Below are 20,000 nucleotides of genomic sequence, written 5' to 3'. Positions count from 1 at the left end.
CTTCTGTATCTATATCTGTATCAGTATCAGCTTCCCAAACAGTTTACGTTCTTTTAAGTTCTAATCCAACACACTTAACATGATTAAATATGTCAGTAATTTCTTTGTATATTTAAGTTATTTGTGACACCATGTGCAATATTTGATTACGAAGACTAAAAGGCAAACAGAAATTATGTTTTTATTCATTGTGTTCTAATGTTCAATGCCACAAACTCAATTCAATCGTTATTTGCAATTATTAGTAATAGTTCGAAACGAATAACGGTCCATAAAATTCATAATTTATTCTGACCCCTCCCGAAAAGGCCTACCTGTCCTGACCCCTTATCCATAATTTATACATTATGGATAAATAGTGTGGACTTAGGGCCGATTCATACTCTATTTTAGAGCCGAATAAAAGTCGTTTTCGGCTCTGTAGAGCCTACAATGTGACGTCATTTGAGGTCTCGGGGGGCGGGTACCGTCTAAAGTCGGCTCTTCGGTGCTACTGAAAATTTCTGACGAGCCAAAATCATTTCGGCACTACAGCGCCGAAACAGCGGTAAAATAGGAGTATGAATCGGCCCTTAGACTGTTATTCATCTCAACTATTAAATTGTGGACAAATTTGACTGAGGGACTGCCATTGGATTGTGTGAAAGCAGGGAATCATAGCTTCAAACTGACATTGGTTGTTCAGTTTGACCCACCAGTTTTGGAGATATGCCATATAGAGTAATGTCTCGCAGAAAACAGCGAATTGAGAAAACAGACAGGTGAACAGAAAGGTTCACTTCTGTGGTCTCTAACATTACACATAGCTACATGTTTAAGCATTTGTTTCATATACATGTCGATTTCAGCTCTGATACTTATTTCAGACATGCTTGTGAAGAGTCTGCCTGTGCTATTAATTAATTTTGGATAAAAAAAATAAAACAACGTTTTTCTCCTCTGGTGAAAAGCTGGAGGTTGCGTGATGGCAAATCTGGTCACTAATGGTCAACTTCAATTTGTAATCATGACTGCCCTATAGTCACAAGGCCACAGGGGACTGACTGGTTGCCAGCAGGGAGCTGGAGCGTCATTCATTCAGAAGCTACTTTAAGATCAGCTTTTTTTACTCTGCATGCTAAATATACTCGCTTCCGTCATGTGTTTATTCCGTTTTTTGTTTGTCCAGAGCAACTCATCAGTTGCTGCTGTGCTGCTGTCCTTTCATCATCAACAGTGTTACATGGTAAGACTTATGTTGGTTGCATTCAGTGGTGTAAAGTAAATAAGTACAATTACAAGTACAATATTGAATTATTTGTAGAGTATTTCCAATTCCCAGTACTTTCACTTCCACTCCACTACATTTCAGAGGCAAATATTGTACTTTTATGCCACTACATTTATTTGAAAACTGTACTTACTAGTTACTTTGTAGATTTAGATTTAGATTTAGATTTATATTATTATTATTATTATTATTATTATTATTATTATTATTATTATTATTATTATTATTATTATTATTATTAGGCTATTACAAAACATGTATTAACCGCTTCAGCGCTATATACTGTACATTTCAGCCATTTGAAACTAGCTGATCTACAAGCTCACAATGTGTCGTGGTGATGCGACACATTTTGAGCTCGTAGATCTGCGATTATCAGAAGATTTTTAGACATTTTAAAACTTGAAATGAGACATTCTGCATAATGAACACTTACACTTACACTTACTTTTGGTACTTTAAGTGAGGCCAATACTTTTGTACTTTTACTCAAGTACATTGTGAATTCCGGACTTTTACTTTGACAGAGTATTTAAGTAAAACTCAAAGTGGGTTCAACCACTTTTGACCACTTTAACCATGTTCTTATTGTATATACTATGGCTATCACTATCTCTCAGTTCACACGGGTGTGTTTTTGAGCCGTGCCTCCGCTCCAATACTGTCTGTACAATAATGTCTGTCTGTCTGTCTGTCTGTCTGTCTGTCTGTCTGTCTGTCTGTCTGTCTGTCTGTCTGTCAAAAGAGCATCAAATTACACAGTTGTAGTACAATCAAGCAACCCAAAATTGAAAATCAAGAATCAAATAGAGTTATGTACACACACACACACACAGACACACACACACACACACACACACACACACACACACACACACACACACACACACACACACACACACACACACACACACACGTGATATCCAGTAAAGTATGTTCCGGGTTGTTAACACAACATTGGTCCAGACGCAGAGAGTAGCAGACTTGATTGATGGCCGTGGCGGTCTGGGGGAGTGGCTGTGGTGTCGCCATGACTCAAGAGCAGTCACCCAGGGGTGGAGAAAGTACTCAATAAAGTAAAAGTATCAATAATAAAATGTATAAGTACTCTGTTACAAGCAAAAGTCCGGCATTCAAAATGTACTCAACCCATTTTGACCTGGGAACGATTCTGTGAATGTCTTCTAAATCCTGACTGTTTTCTTGAAAAAGCAGTTTTTCTATGTCAGTCGTTCTCAAACACTTTCATGTCACTTTTCATGATTCTTCAAAAATAGCAGACCTACAAGCCCGAGTGGCGCGCTATGAGCTTGTAGATCTGCTATTTTTCAATGGCTAAATCATTACATAATGCAACACCAAAAGGGGTTAAAGTACATGTTGTCCCATTTCACGTTTTCAAATGTATAAAAACTTTTGAAAATATCAGATCTACAAGCTCACAATGCATCACATTGCGCACATTGTGAGCTTGTAGATCAGCTATTTTCAAATGTACGGTTAAAGTGATCACTGCTTAATATATAACAATCCAAATCTAATAAGTACCTATAGTAACTAAAGTTTTCAAATAAATATAGTGCAGTAAAAGTGCAACATTTGGATCTGAGATGTAGTGGAGTAGATGTAAAAGTATATTGGAAGTTTGAATTACTCAAGTAAAGTACTTAATACCTCAATAGTGTACCTAAGTACAGTACTTAAGTAAATGTACTTACTTAGTTCACCTCCCTTCAACTTCAGCCTACTGTAGTCGCACAAGTTACATTCTAGTTCAGTGGTTCTCAACCAGTGGTCTGGGGACCACCGGTGGTCCTTGAGGCAGTTCCAGGTGGTCCTCAGCTAAATGATGGAGAGTTGCTAACCAAACGGACCCTTGTTGATCTTTATCTCCTGAGAGCGTAAAATGAAACCAAATGAACCCGTACACTCTCAAGAGTTAAATAATTGTTAAACATCATGCTTACTTAATTTACAAGAAGTTTACACATTTAGAGAGAATGCAGATTTGTATTTATTTTGATCAACCTGTTGTCTGTCCAAATGGTACCGATATCAATACAGCATGGAACATCTTATCCAACGACAACAAAATATCCAATGCTAGATTTGATGCAAAATCTCATCAAATGGTGGTCCGTGGCTCAAACGCTGAATAAATAGTGGACCTTGATATGAAAAGGGTTGAAAACCACTGTTCTAGTTCATTACATTTAATATGTTAGGGGTATATGACGCTCTTCCCCCCATTTTATTACATGTTTATCTGTCATGTTATGTGTGACAAAGTTTGCCACAGTGGGTTACGTGTTATTGTGCTATTGTACTGTACCAAGCCAAAGCAGCATGGCAAGTTAACGCACTACAAATTACATTAAAAGTTTACGATTTAAAAACGTATGCCAGGTATGCCAGGCATCTGTTTGGAAGCAACAGCCTCTCCTAACATAAAGACACATAAAGTCATGATATATCTTGTTGTTGTTATTCACAACGCAGCTCACATGAAGTACACAGTCAAATCCCCCTATAGTGTTAACTGAGAGTGCACCCGGGGTCCATTCAGTGCTCCCGGGGAGTTAAATGAACGCCACAGAGTATTTGACCGTGTGTGTGTGCGTGTGTGCACGTGTGCACCTGTGTGTGTGCACGTGTGTGTGTGCGGCGTTCTGTGCGTGCACCTATTTGTCATCTCTTGGAAAAATACATTGCGGCTCGGGATGGTCACAAGACAAAATCTGCCAAGCAGCCCAAAGCAGAGTAGCAACAGAGAAGCCCATTGGCCAACGGCGCTGTAGCAGCTGAAATAGCTATGAAAACACTTTCCCTCTCTCTCTCTCTCTCCCACCACCCCCACATCCCCCCCCCCCCCGTGACGCCTTGTAATTATAGCCAGGATGGCAGTGACGACAGTTGTCCCATCGAGACTTCAAATGCTGGAATAAATTTGACATTATGATATTTGATCCCGGCTCCAGTGACAAGCCGCACGTAAACACTGGGGAGTGGGGGTGGGGGTGGGGGGGGGTGCAGTATATAGACTGGGGGGGGTACTCCCCTTTGGAACAGAAGTTGTTTACTCCCCCCCCCCCCCCCCCCCCTCCACGCAGCCTAAGAGCAGCAGATCCGAGGTCTGGGACTTTATTACGCCACAGCGCTATACCGGGGAGGGACGACAAGGAGGGACCCTCTTAAAATCCCACCACCACCACCGGAGCCACCGTTTACGTAACGTAATAGAGACAAACCCGGAGACAGAGGAGGTGGACGCAACCGCCGGAGTGGACACTGCAGTCACAGTGACAGACTGCACCCATCGCACTGTTGCGGACGGTGCCTCGCGCGTCCGACTAAACTATAGAGGATTACTATTGGGGGAAAAAAAGGCTGAAAGAATTGCATTTTTTGATCACGGTAAGGCTTATTGATGAAGGCCGATCGAGTACTTTATTAGCGGTTTACAAATAGTACAGCAGTACAAGGTTTTACAATGGTGCCAAGAGGATGACGCAAGAAAGAAGCCCCCGGGGGGCTTGTTTCCACTGTGGTCCTATACGGAAATAAATCTGTTAATTTCAGTACATGCGTCTGGTTGTGTGTGTGCGAACGGTTCATGTGCCGCATGTATACGTTTTATTCTGTCACCCCCATGTTGTATCGCTGTCACTTGCTGGCCGCTTGCTTGCCGCGGAGACAACTAGTTTATGATGCATAGTTACAAGTTTATAAATATCTGCACGGTGCATGCTCTTGCATCACAACGTGGGAGGGAAGTGGCCGGAGAGTTCCAGTGCTTTCAACAGGGGGAGGGGGGGGGGGTGAGTGGGGTATGGGTATACTTATCAATCAATTCTAAAAAACCCCAAAAACAAGTCTTGTAGGCCTACTTAAGTACACTTTTGAGTTGTTTGTACTTTACTTGAGTATTTCCAATTTCCAATACTTTTACTAATGTTGTACTTTCACTCCACTACATTTATTTGACAACTTTAGTTACTAGTTATTTTGTATATTTGAATTATTATTACAAAACCTCCAGTAACCACTTTATTATATTTCTCCCATTTGAAAATAGCCAATCTACAAGCTCACAATGTGTCTCAATGTGAGCATTGTGAGCTTGTACATCTGCTTTTTTCAACAGCTTATTATACATTTGAAAACTTTAAATAGGACATTCTGCACAAGTTGTACTTTTATGCTTGGTTCTACATTCTGAAGCTTTTGTACTTTTACTCAAGTCAATGTTGAATTCCAGATTTGTACCTGTAACAGAGTATTTATATACAGCAGTATATAAAAAGTATGCACAAAATGTGCATACCTTTTCCACCACTGCAAGTATACGGGTCTTTGTGTGTGTCCCCAGTGTAGATGATGCTTCATGTACAATCATTTAGAGATGCATTGCACCCTGACCTTAAGCCATATATTGATTATTCGACGGCACTGCCCGCTGATGCACTCCGCATATTTCAGGTGAAATAAGAGCTGCAAAGGGAAACGTGCCATTGAACCGTGAACGCATCTGGGTAAGGCAACACCCGCAGAGGCGCTTTTTGGACACTTAAACCCTTTGAAAGATTTGCGCAAAGGGCTCATCATCTCCCATGGCAGCACACAAGCAGTCAAATGTTCATTTAAATCAGAATGTGTTCAACTGGAGCCAAACGGAGTCCATTTTGGTTGCGTTCGGTACACCTGTTGAGTTAAAATGAACACCATGGATTTATCATGTGCGGTCTAAAGTGACCACACAGCTCGACGGCGATGTCACGCGACACCGGTGTCCACACGTGCCCCCGTTCCGGCCCGTAGGTAGGGGCGCGCCCATGACAGTGTATGCTCCACATTTTCGGAGAAGAATGCAGAAGGCAACCAGACCCATAAATATCTGACCTTTTGTGAAGGACATGGAATGCGTCAATCCTTCCTGTTGCGTTCTCTTGTGTCACCGAACAGTCAAATCCATGTGAGCCGCGAAGACATGCATGCTCCTCAGACCTTTTTTTTTTTTTTTACATTTCAAGGACACCCAGTTTGGTATGCATATGATTAGACACTGGACCGCCATAATGCATGAGAATGCACAAATGGAACCCGTTTGTACGTTCTCAGGGTCTCAGACCTGTAAGTGGTCAACTCGGTTCCTCAGAGTCCTGTGTCACCTTAGCTTTGAACAACTTTAACCATTATTTAAAACTTTAGCTGTAGAAAAATCATGTCAATCAAGTCTTTGCTTCTGGGGGGTCCTATTTTCAGATGGGGGTCGGCGGCCACTTACATAACAATGTTTGGGGTCCGTGACATGAAATAGGTTGCGAACCACTGACATAGAAACATAGATTTTTGCAGAAAACAGATTTTTAGAAGACATTTTTAGAATCTGGTCTCTCGATGGTTTATGCGGTATGTCCTTTTACCAGCTGTAACCAACCACCATCTTTCCCATCTCTCTTTGCAGTGCTTCCAACACCTCCATCCATCCATCCCTCCCTCCTTCCCCTCTGTCAACCTCGGAAGGACAGTGAGTGACACAGGCGGGGGAGGGGATAAAAAATACAAAAAAAGGAGTCTTCGTGTTGCAAATCATCGTCGTCACCATGGCGGCCATCAACCTGCAGCGGAGCCTGGAGGGTCACGGGGGTCACCGCCGTGTCTGGGGGGGGGGTCCCGACAGGCCCCACCCCCACGAGGCCACGGACACCTTTGACTCTGAGATGCAGGAGTGGGAGGACCAGCTGCACGACATGCAGAGGAAGATAGAGGAGGTGAGGAGCGCGCGGAACGCACCGTTTACCGCCTGTTTATCCATGCACTGTGGTCAGGTTGAACTAGCTAACCCCCCGTTAGTAGCTAAAAAATCACACCTGTGTGAACTGAGTGTTGCAACTCCCCTCTCTCCCCCCCCCCCCCGCTCCTCTCTCTCTCTCTCTCTCTCTCTCTCTCTCTCTCTCTCTCTCTCTCTCTTTCATTAGCAGGCAACAGTACAGCACTATCTCTCTTTCTGGCACAACAGCGCCCCTACTGGTACTAATAGTCATACTCGTGCTCATTAACACATACATAGTTGAACACATACATAGTTGAACACATAGGCGGACACGGACATTGCTGTTCCTTGGAGTGGTTGCACCACTCAAAAAATATCACAATCACAATTTGCGTCCTCACTTTTGTCTTCAATGTTTGTGTTCACACAAACACTTAAAACTGGCCATTCATTTTCAATGGCATCCAACGTTAGTGTTTACACAAACCATCAAAGCTGGACATATCAAATGTTCTATCAAAAAATACAACATTTAAATGTCATTAAAATGTTGATATATTATTGCTTAATAGCTACTTCAACACCTACTGGACTGTACACAGTGTTCCTTTAACTCCCGTCGGGGTTAAATGAGGATTTGTACTTAAAGCTGTCACTGTGAAGTGTGCATCCCCATATACTTATAGTTGACGCTCTGGTGGTTATTTTTGGCAAAGTTTAGTGTAGAGTGGAAATCACCCCGTCGCTCCTGACATGTGTCGTGCCGTGCTTGCGGTTAGGTTTAGGTTAGGGTTTGGCGTAGGTTCTCTGTCCAATGACTGTCGACCTTTGGTGTGTCGGAACTAGAGCCTGGACCCGTCATGATGCTCATAATTAAATAGTACCATTTTGTTCTAGTCTGTCTGCGTCTCATATGAGGGCTGTGGACACTTCACAGCTACCAGTGGCATCATCGTTAGGGAGTGTGTTAGGGTGTGTGTGTGTGTGTGTGTGTGTGTGTGTGTGTGTGTGTGTGTGTGCGTGCGTGCGTGCGTGTGTGTGTGTGTGTGTGTGTGTGTGTGTGTGTGTGTGTGTGTGTGTGTGTGTGTGTGTGTGTGTGTGTGTGCGTGCGTGCGTGCGTGCGTGCGTGCGTGCGTGCGTGCGTGCGTGCGTGCGTGCGTGCGTGCGTGCGTGCGTGCGTGCGTGCGTGCGTGTGTGTGTGTGCGTGTGACTGTGTTTGTGTGTGTGCGTGCGCACTACTGTTCCATAATAAACTCTTGGCAGTACAGTCGCTGCCCCGCGACCTTGTGGCCCCACTGGAGCAATGATACAGACAGATGTTCGTTAACAAGCTAATTAAACAAAGATGTGCTGACAGACACGCTGAACACACACACACACACACACAGAGGCTTTAAGTCTGTCTTGGCAGAAAGGAAAACGCATAAGACATGTGAGGACTTTAAATATAGTTGGGTTGCGCAACGTTTTGGCGTCGATAGTAAGAGCACATTGAAGTGTAAACTTCACGTCGTAGTAGAGCCGCTTTGGTCACTATGAGAGCGTACGAATGGAACCAAACCGTACAGGTCCATTAGGTTACATCCGTACAGAGTTATATGTGTCTCTTTTGGGTCAGAGGGCTAAAAAAGTTTGCTATAAAACAACATTTTATAGATATAGATATTGATATTCTTTTGCTCCTCTTCTCGTCTCAGCTCTACAACGAGGTCCAAGCCCGCAGGGGAGGAAGCGACGTCGCCGGCGGCGACAACGACAACAACAACCCGAAAAACGGCGTGGTGGGGGCGGAGTTTGGCCTGGTGGGCGGCGGGCACAACGGCAACGCGTTCTTCGCGGGCGGCGGCGGCAAGAGCAGCGCCAGCCCGGGTGTCGCCGCCGCAGCGCCAAATCATCACCACACCAACGGCCGGAGCCACCACCACGGCGCCCCCTCGGGTCGCCGGCATAACGGCGGCTGTTGCCACGACGACGATTCGGTGTCGCAGATATACGGAGACCTGCTCCAGGACTACTTGGGTCAGGCCAAAGGAACGGACCAGAAGAACAACAACAACGGCAGAACCCGCCGCGTGGTGAGTGCAGAAAACTAGCGTAGGAGCCCGTTATTGTTTCCGTGAAAATGTCCCACCATTTTAGCAGTTTTGGCAGTTCCGTGCTCGTTCTTCACGGAATTCGGCTAAAATATGGTAGAGAGGGCCGTGAGGATCCCTCAGGAACTGAAGCTCACTGTCATTGGTCAAAAGACCTCTGACTTCAGATCTCCCGATGAGTCAATTTCATGATTAGCTCGATAGCTTTTTTTGTGGCCACTTCGAAGAAATCGCATTTTTATACAATTGGAGTGTGATGATGTATGATGATAGGAGCGGTGTGATTTTTTTGTCTTTTTGGGCTTGACCCTCTCGTCTCATAGCTGCTTGCAGCTATATTTTCTATTGTGTAGATATTGCTTGATCGATTGAATAGTTTATTAGACATAAATGTAAAAAAACAGCAGACACTTATTGGCACCAAAACAAAATGTCCTTGCGGTCTTGACCGATAGACAGATCATTTCTAGGCATGCAACGGTTCACTCAACTCACGATACGATTCGAATCGCGATACGGCTTTTCGCGATTTATTTGAACAAATGTATTTCCCGGGCAAATGACAGAAAGAATAAGGATCGTGAATACAAATTAGTTTTCTCCGGCGGGTGGCTGGCATCTCCCTTAGAGATAGGGTGAGAAGTTCAGTGACACGAGAGAGACTCGGAGTTGTGTCACAGCTTAGGTGGTTCGGGCATCTGATTTGGATGCCTCTCGGGTGTCTCCCTAGAGAGGTCCTCGAGGCATGACCCGATTTATTAGGCCTACTGCTACGTCCAATACCGATATCTATTGGCCCGATACCAATATGACTGACTATAAAGTGCGTCCCTGGTACAGAAAAGGTCTACAGCCTCGCTTCTATTGGCATTTGCACTTCCGAGGAAAGCAGAAACCGGAGCCTAGGTTGAGTCACTAAACATATTGATTACGCTATGCTGGTTCCTACAAGTCTGCGAACACGGAGTGAACAGTCCCCCGAAAGCAGATCCCTTTCAGACACACTTTCACCTGCTGTCTTCCCTGACCTGTAGACTGACGGAGCATTCACCTAAAATAGGGCCCTCAGTGGGTAGAGTCACCAGTTAGCCTCCCAGCTCTACGCTCTCGGTCTACACAAAATAAATAATAATAATAATAATATGAAGGACCCAGTTTTGATTGTCTTTTATCTTGTGGTCTTCAGCACTTTGACCAGACAGTCAAGGTGAGCCAGGATCTCCCTGGATACCAGGAGGAGACGAACAGATGGCCTGACATCGAAAGGTGAGGGTTTTTTTTTTCCTTCTTTTACCTAAACCAGTGAATGTATTTCAGGACGATATGATATGATAGAATATGAATATTCATACAGAAGGACGGTCTTTGTGCTTTCTTTGTCGCCTCTCCAACGGTGCCATGGTGGACTATGCATGGCAGTGGCACACTCTCAGAGTTAGGATTTTAAAGTCTAGAAATAGAATGCATGTTCTCAAATGGGGGTCCGTGCCGTGGCCTAGTGCATAACAAACCGGGGGTCCTTGGAATAAAATCAAACATAAGAATCACTGGGATTAAACCATGTATTAAAATATATTTTTTGTCGTCATGCCAGGACGAGTCAGGAGCATTTCCCGGGCAGCTGTGAAGACGCAGAGAACAGGAAGAACAGAGTGGCACATGGCAAGAGCCACACCGGCAAGGAGAGCTCCCCCAACAAAGAGAACAACTCCAACTCCCATAAGCCCCCTCTCCGACAGAGAGACGCCTTCGCCACCGGCGCGCCGCCGCCGCCCCCCCAACGCTCGCAGCTGCCCAACGCGCCCCCCTCCTCCTCCTCCGACTCCCCCGCGCCGCCAGACAGGAAGTCCTTCGGCCCCGGCAGCGGCGCCCTGGCCGCGGACAGGAAGTGCGGCGGCAGCCCGTCCGTCCTCCGGAAGTTCGGCGCCATGCTCCAGGAGAACGAGGGCAAGACGCTCACCGACAGCGGCGTGGTGACCACCACCGCCACCCAGCAACAGCAGAGCCCCAGCTGTCAGCGCAGGGGTGGTCTCGGGGTGGTCGCCGCCGCCGCTGCCGCCGCCGCCGCGGCTCCGGCCGGCAGGGCCGACGTGCTGGCAGCGGCGGCGGCGCTGCTGCTGCTGGAGCCCGGCCCGGAGCAGCAGCAGCAGCAGCAGCAGCAGCAGCAGCGGGGCTTACCACTAATAGACTCCCCCGGGAGACTGAATCACATGGAGCAGCAGCCCAAATCGCCCCATCAGCCGAGTAATCCTCTGCTGCAGTCCCAGAGGAGGGCCCATAATGGGGCTATGGCGGGCAGCCCAAAACTCAGACCCAGGGCCAACAGCGGGGCGGGGGAGCGGGATGCGGCCGAGAGGACCAGGAGGTCAGCCGCCGCCGCTGCCACCGCGGGCACGCCCGCCGAGCCCAGGGCCCACCAGGACTACAGGGTCTTGAACGCCTCTCAGAGGATGCAGAGGTCGGCGCCAGCGGCGACGGGTCAGTCCCCCCGAGGCGGGAGGGACGACGGACTTATAGAGCTGCTGGACATGCTGGACATTCAACACGAGTACGGCTCCTCGTCCTCCTCCTCCGCCTGTCCCCGAGGCGGACAGGCGTCTCACAGACAGGACGCGCAGCAGCAGGTGAGTCGTGTCTCGTCCGTTAGGGCTGACGGTAATATCTATCAGATGTGCCATTTTGTGCCATGGCATGCTGTTCTGATTATATTTTTTACAATGGAAAGAAGTATTTCCAGGAAGAAATGTAGGAAAAGCACAGTAAAGCCTGAAGTGTTGGAATGGCACATCTGTATACATTTTCTACACAGAATTTGGCAGCAGCCATGGCAGCAAAATCACACACACACATACGCACGCACACGCGTGCACACACACACGCGCACACACACACACACACACACACACACACACACACACACACACACACACACACACAGATACCCACTAGAGCTTGACCGATGGCTGTAGTTTGGGTTTGATGCCTTTGAGATGTGACCGATGTTTTGAAAGACACACATACACTACACACACAGAAACACGTCGTGTACACACACACACACACACACAGACACCCACACACACACAAACAGAAACACGCACACACGCACACACACACACACACACACACACAGAAACACGTAGACACACACACACAGAGACCGAAACGCTTCACTCAATCTAATCTCGTCTCCGCCCACAGGGAGTCCCGGACGAGTCATCGTCCCCGTCGGCCGCGAGGAAGTGCTTCTCCCGGCCCTCGCGGCCCGCCAATCAGCGGCCTCCTTCCAGGTGGGCGGGCCACGCCCCCGCCTCCTCCCCGGGCCCAATGTACCGCCCCCCGAGTCCCCTGGCACGCCCCCCTAGCCCCATGACGCCCAGCCCCGGCTCCGCGCGGAAGCAGCAGGCTCCGCTGCCCATTTCGTATCGTCTTCACACCGAGACGGTCATCATGTGACGACCCTGTTCCTCTCACTACTGTACACACCTGCTACTGTACACACCTGTTACTGTACATACCCCTCCACTGTGTGCTTTGATACCTGTCGCCGGTTGTACAAGCGCCTTCCGAATCAGTAGTTCTTGAACGTCTTCATGCCAAGGACCCTCAAAATGAAATGTGTTTGGCCGCGAACCCCCTCATCTGTTTTGTGCCAAACTAAAAGATGTGTCTCAGGTCTGGACACTGTGAAACTGAAGCCTGATTCATACTCGTGGGGGGGGGGGGTCCCCAAATTATTTTTTGGGGGGGTGCCTCACACAACACATACTCGCACGCACACACGCACACACACGCACGCACACACAGACACACAAATATAGGGTATATCTGCGCATTTCTAAAGTTACAATTTAATGACTTGTAAGACCCTTTAATACCAAAAAGGCCACAATTTCAAATATGACTTGAAAATGTGCAAACATTGTGAAAATAGCCGGTTTACGTTGTGAGCTTGTTAGATCGGCTATTTTCACTCGGAAACCGAGTCAAACTAAAGGTATAATGCTTAAAAACTCCTACAATTCCGAGTGCTTGTCAGCATGGGTATGATTATTTGGCCAGAACAGTTGGGGAACCCGTGCCAGTCGATGACGTCTGAACACATACAAATGGGATGGATGTGCCTGCGGTCTGAACTGTGGCCTATAAACAGAATGTCCAAGAAACCATCCACTTGCCTCATTATGTGCCACGTTCAGGAAACAAATCATCTCCAAACGTCTGCAGTTTTGCTGTGGGTTTACTTTGTGTTTCCTCTACTATGCTGAAACCAATTGTCACACTAACACTAACTCAACATGCTTGTCCCTATACTGCCTTACTTTGACTAATTTCCCCTTGAATTTCAGTCGGTCATGTGTAATGATATTTAGCATGCCCCCCTGATTAGCGGGTGCATGTTTCTGTGTTATTAATAATAACCGGATGGATCCTCATCATGCGGTTTGCCATGTTGTCTCAAATCAAACCAAGGTGGTCAGCTAGCGGAGGTCGTTAGCGTTAAAACGTTGCACCTGTGCTCTCCCGGCAGCCACATGCTGTGTCTATAGTGTGTTTTACTGTACCATATTGTCAAAAAGTAACGTATCCAAGATGTTCAAATAACAACCGTTAAGAAAAATAAATAAAACTGTCCATGATGCAGTTGTACTGTATATATATTTTTTGTTCTTGATAATAAACATTACAGTGCTTTGACATAAAGACTTTTGTGATCTGTGTACAAGGCTTGCATTGCATTATTTGATAAATGTCATTGTTCTGTTGTGTTGGTTTTCGGAAGCTCCTATACGAATATGTTCTATAGGATTATAGGGCTGCAATTATCCGTTATATGTTTTGATTAATTGAATAATCAAGAAGCGCGTCTTTTATATACAAGTGATTCTAAAATGATTAGTAACCACTTGAACCACTTTGTAACCGAAAAATTGCTAAAACAGCTGATCTACAAGTTCACAAAACATCACATTGTGCGGCAGATCGGTTATTTTGACTATTTTGGTCAATCTTAAACCTATATTTACATGCCCTACATAGAGATGCCACTATTGGATATCATGGTTCCTTTTTTTTATATATATAAAAGATTAAATTGATTATTTCAATTTACTGTTCCACACCATTTAGGCTTCAGTATCAATTGCAATTGCCAAACACTATTCTACAACTGAACGAACTGGTGTGTCCATAGTTTAGTATAACTGCTTGTGTGTGGGGTGGCAATGGGCCGTGGGTGGCTGAGGAGACAGACCACCTCCAACCACTTCACAAGTAGGGGCGGCGGTGGCTCATGGGTAGAGTGGCTGGATGGCAATTGCAAGGTCGCCAGTTCAAACACGGGCTCCCCCAGAGTTAGTGTCGAGGTGTCCTTGAGCAAGACACTGAACCCCTAATTGCTCCTGATGTGCTGTTGTGGCCTTGCATGGTTTCCACTGCCATCTGTGTGTGAATGGGTGAATGTAATGCACAATAAAGCACCATAATATGGTAAGAATTGATTGAATTGATTGATTGAATATCAACGATATTCAAATAACCTTAAAACACTGTCCATGATGCAGCTATACTGTATGGCCTATATATGTTTGGTTCTTGATAATGAGCAGTCCGTTGACATAACAACTGTTCATTGAGCTGTGTGCCAGGGTGTCATTCATTGCATCTACCGTATACAGATTGAATCAGAATAAATGGGTGCAATTAGTTTTTGTTCAAGCTCCTTCGTTTGTGTTATTTTCGGAGAGAGAAAAAGAGAAGAGGGAGAGGGGAGACAAGTCTCTGTCTGTTTGTCTGTCTGTCTGTCTTGTGTTTGTATTGTTTGTGTCGTGTGTGTGTGTGTGTGTGTGTGTGTGTGTGTGTGTGTGTGTGTGTGTGTGTGTCTTTGTGAGTGGGCATGTGTTGTGGGCGTAGGCTTGGCTCAGCTCCCAGCTTGGCACACCTGGTTCCAGTTCCCTCATCTCCCTCACCTGCCTGGCATCAGCTAATCATCATCCAGTCTATAAATGTTTGGTCTTCTCTCTGCACCAATTCCAGATCAGTTCACAACCCCAGTGTGTGGTAACACGTTCTAGTCAAGTGCGCTAGTGACTGTATTCCCTTGTGAATCCTTATTAGTGTTTTTAGGAAACTTTTTGCTCCTCTACTCTCAGTCTCGGTGACAGTACAGCTCCTTTGTTTTTCAATCAACACCCTTGGACTTTGTCTTTGTTGTGTTCTGCTTTTGGGTCTGCCAGTTTTTACAAATCGTGACAAACAATAAAAAGTATTAAAAAGCGCTGAATGCATTATACACGTAGCATAATCCAACTGCTAGTAGCCTACTATATGTACAACATGAGGCATAATGATTAGACTGTCCAATATAGGCAGCCGCAAATTGTTTGAAATAAAGTTCTATTCATTAAAAATGAATTAACAGAGTGTTAGCTTTAGAGAGATATAGTTATCCTCCAGAGCCATGAGGCATGATTGGCTCTATATTGTCCATTCCACATTGATATGATTCCATGAACATGATCGTTGATCGTCTGGTTGGTGGGGAGGGATTTGGCTCTGTCTGTGATTGGTTGACGGCTGCCCCGAGTTACAAGCGGTCAGATATAGGGTGAGCTGTGAACTCTTTTGAAGCTTTCTCCGAGTGGGCCCTGAGCCAGAGAAGGGTTGTGAGCAGTGGCGTGCACAGACATTTAGAGGGGCAGGTGCTCAAGTGAAAAGAACGGCACCTTGTGCAGCGGGTGGAACCGGCCGGTTGCCTTAATAGTGTGAGATTCATAGATTTTGGGGCCTAAATAATATATTAAAAGTGTTTTATAGGCCCAGGCCGTAGCGTAACGGTCTGGGCACCGGACTGGTAATCCAGTCGCAGTGTGCCGCGGGTTCGACTCCCGGACCCGACACGGCCTTTACTGCATGTCATCCCCCCATCTCTCTCCCGTTTCCTGTCAGCCTACTGTCTGTCCCTTCAAAAATCAATAAAAGGCGTAAGCCGCAAAAAAAATATATAAAAAAAAAAAAAAAAGTGTTTTATAAAATAATTTATCAATGTCACCATGGTCCACATACTGTACAAAAAATTAGGCACAAAAGGGCACATTGCCAAAAGGGCAGGGGGTGCTCTAGCACCCCCTAGTGTCTATCTGTGCATGCCACTGGTTGTGAGTGACGTGTATTTGAGCCCTATAGTTGTGCCAGGCCGCCCGACGTAGCCTATAAGTATACGAGTGGAGCGCGCGGCGGCGAAGACAAGGAAGTGTCAGTCTGATTAGATCACTTTTCATGATGTGTGGTTCTCGCCTCATAAACCTGTTTGAACAACCCCGAGCCCTCCCCGCCCGCCATGGCACCTTGTCTGTCTGTCTGCCGGGCCCGGTTGACAGGTGCCACTCACTCACGCGCACGCACACACACACAGTCGCACGCACACACACACACACACGCATACCCTCTCTCACACACGCATACCCTCTCTCACACAAACAGACTCCCTCTCATTTTTCTGCTTAGGCCTATATAAACACGCACGCACGCATGCACGCACACGCGCGCGCACACACACACACACACACACACACACACACACACACACACACACACACACACACACACTTGCATACACACTTTCACACACAAAGCACACGTTTGTGTGGGAGAGGCATGCGCACACACTTACAAAGACAAAGGCACAGAATTTGCTCTTCGGACAGTGTGAAATGTTCAGGCTGTGTGTGTGTGTGCGTGCGTACGTGCGTGCGTGCGTGCGTGCATGTGTGTGTGTGTGTGTGCGTGCGTGGACAGGAAGTCCCTTGGTCCCCACGGAGCTGTCACCCTACCTCTCAGCGCTATGCTGCGCCTCAGACACAAATAGCAAGCGTGACGTTGTTTTGGTGCCAGAAATCTTAGCCTGTCCACCGTGCTGGTATAAATAAAGAGAGGGGGAGGGCCTGTGTGTGTTCTCTCTCTCTCTCTCTCTCTCTCTCTCTCAATTCAATTCAATTCAATTCAATTCAATTCAATTCAATTCAATTCAATTCAATTCAATTCAATTCAATTCAATTCAATTGGCTTCATTGGCATGAGAAAAGATATGTTTACATTGCCAAAGCAAAAGTGGAACAATACAATCAAAACAAAATGTGTTGAAAGGTCGGAATCTCCTAAATCAGTTTCTGTACTGAGGTCACTCGATGCAGATATAGTGAAGGAATACACCAATCACAACACACCTGTCAATTGTGTGCCCCATACGTTTGTGCATCCCAAACATGGACTGTTCCCAAAGGAAGTCTACTAACCGTGTATGGATAGGACAATGTTGTTGGTCTGCCAGGAGCATCACAGAAAAAGTGAAACCGAGAGTCACTTGTCCAACAGACAAGTAAAGATGAAATGCACTTGTCCAGAAAGAATTGTCCTGGACAACAGGACAAGCCTTAATGTCACGTCCTGCTCTATACTATGTCGTTTTGTTCTATCCGGAAAAAGGTTGACCTAATAATGTCCAAAAAGGGCAAACAAGAAGGCCGACGTCTATTTCATCCCTCAAAGTGAAACTGAGCAACATTCACATAACACTTTCTGACCATGCATGGACAGCGTTCGCAGAGGGGAAAAAAACTATGTGAAACTGCTCTATACAACAACTTCGCTTAGGCCTACTTACGTGGCTGGTTAAAGGTTTCATGACATTCATTTTCATTTATTTTTCTTATTTTTCTTTGAGGTTTTAAAACCTCAACACAATTACACCCACACAACCTGAATCTTGAACATTCAGTGGATTTTCTGTGGCCTGGGGTTTTCGTTGTGTGTTCTGAAGCCTTTTGAGCTGCAATGAAAAGAGGCAAACAGGCCTCAACAGTGACATTCTGCTGGCATTCTGCATTCTACACATCTGGTGGAGGGATAAAATTAGCAATGTGGACCTGTGGAAAAGAACAAGCCATGAGGATCCCAATTGACCTATACAGATCCGACAGAGAAAGTGGAGTTGGATTGGCCACACCCTCAGAAAACCTGTGACAAACATCACCCGACAAGCCCTGAAATGGAACACCCAGGGAAAAAGGAAACGAGGTCGCCCCAGGAACAGCTGGAGAAGGAGTATCGAGACAGACATGATGGCAGACAGTAGGCTCAACTGGGGAGATCTCGAAAGAACGGCTAGAAGCCGAGTGAGATGGAGGACATTAAGTCGACGGCCTATATACACCCTAGAGGAGCAAATGGCTTAAGTCAAGTTAGTAATAGGGTTATAGTCGGACAACACGCCTCTTGGTATAGGTCAGTAGACGGCTACTGAGACCATTCAACGTGATTATGTCCCATTCAGTGCATTGATAGCATTCGAACCGGGTGAAATAGTCTACCTATACAACAAAGCACACTTTTAGGTCTGCACGTGGTACATTTGTGTGTTGCCAATAAAAGTCGACAAAAAATGTGCCACAGAGGTCCTTGGCAGAGTGCGTTGTGTAAAGGCGCACGTGTACCTTTTGTGAAGGTCAATTTCATGCCAACACCTTTCCAACCATGTCTCTCAGTCACGACGCTCAGAGGTTCGCCATTTGTTATACATGAAACCGCCAGCTAAAGTCCCCTGTGGTTACCGTTTCTTAATACCAATCGCACCATGAAACAAGGCATCGCAGCTCCATTATCACGGAGATGCACGACTATCAAGTATCACCGATGCAACTCCTTGCAACATGCAACTCCTTGCAACCACTATCCCCAATGGCACTCGCAAGGAGTTGCGTTGGTGCGGTCTGCATGACCTTAAGGCTGCAGTCATGCACTCACTCTCTCCTCTCCCATGCCCCCCCCCCCCTCCCCCCTTCCCCCACTCCCCTTCCCTGCCCTTATGAAAGGCAGATACAGACGTGTGGACGGCAGTGCTTGGCACGGCATGTCCCTCGCTGGACATGCCATTCATACAGTACAAGAGGACACAGAGAGAGAGAGAGAGAGAGAGAGAGAGAGAGAGCAGGGGAGGACACATATATGCAATGCATGATGTAAAAAAGGCACAGAGACGTCCGGGCCGGTGCGAGTGGGACAGCTGAACGGTAGCCATGGCACCAAACTGACGTCGGTAAAGGCAATGTGGGGCCGAGCCGAGTTCTCACATCAACCATCACCATCAATAGTACACCCCTGTAATAAATAAAATAAAAACCTTTGTATAATGGTCCAGCGGAGGCTTCTACGGGGAACCACCACTTATGTACTTCTTTAAACAGCACAGCACACTATAGTGTAAAATGCCAATGCCATCTGTAAGATGTGTCTTACACTGCTCAGCCAAGACAAAATCCATGCAGTTAGGGAAGGTTTTGCCACATTTTGGACCAAAATATGGTTGTCTACTATTATCACCTCTCAATTGCTTTGAAAAGCTTTGAGGGTGTGTGTAAGCACAAACATTGTCCTAACACAAACATTGAATGCCATTGACAATGAATGGCCAGCTTTGAGTGTTAACGTGTTTTGTGTAAACGCACACATTGAAGACGAAGGTGAGGATGCAAATTGTGATTGTGATTGTGATTCGTATTCATTAACACATGTTACGGACTGCCGCTTTAAAAAGTAGGGTAAGTGAAATGTTTTTTGTTAAAACAAAAAGTATTTTGTTAAAAGTAACAGATGAGGTCTGTCTCTCCAGCTCTTTAATAAACAGAAAATACATGTCCAGGTAGGTGACAACATTTCAGCCGATCAGGAGAAAATAGCCATTCACCAGCTTAATTTGTATATAGTGTTCTATTTTCCAATGTTGTCTGCTCATTTCCTTGTGTCATCACCAGTGTCATATCTACAATAAGGCCCTCGCCTCATTGTATGATGATGATTTCCATTTCTG

The 20,000-nt window shown here is 46.0% G+C and overlaps 2 protein-coding genes across 2 annotated transcripts in view; one reads left to right on the top strand and one right to left on the bottom strand.

Moving 5' to 3' along the window:
• The window catches only part of LOC310876353 (microtubule cross-linking factor 3-like), a gene marked incomplete at its 5' end in the record, with an annotated part of 26,581 nt that extends 19,719 nt beyond the window's left edge, over positions 1-6,862 (top strand). The window contains 1 exon segment of the mRNA XM_083789877.1: positions 6,735-6,862. Coding sequence (XP_083646003.1) covers positions 6,735-6,801 — 67 coding nt within the window. The 3' untranslated portion in view covers positions 6,802-6,862.
• The window catches only part of LOC310876807 (zinc-binding protein A33-like), a gene marked incomplete at both ends in the record, with an annotated part of 168,599 nt that overhangs the window by 117,724 nt on the left and 30,875 nt on the right, over positions 1-20,000 (bottom strand). The window lies entirely within an intron of this gene.

The sequence above is a fragment of the Protomyctophum parallelum genome (genome assembly GCF_964188405.1).
Source record: "Protomyctophum parallelum genome assembly, chromosome: 19".
NCBI classification, from domain to species: Eukaryota; Metazoa; Chordata; class Actinopteri; order Myctophiformes; family Myctophidae; genus Protomyctophum; species Protomyctophum parallelum.
The sequence above is the reverse complement of the archived record's forward strand: the minus strand, read 5'-3'. Positions and strand labels throughout refer to the sequence as shown.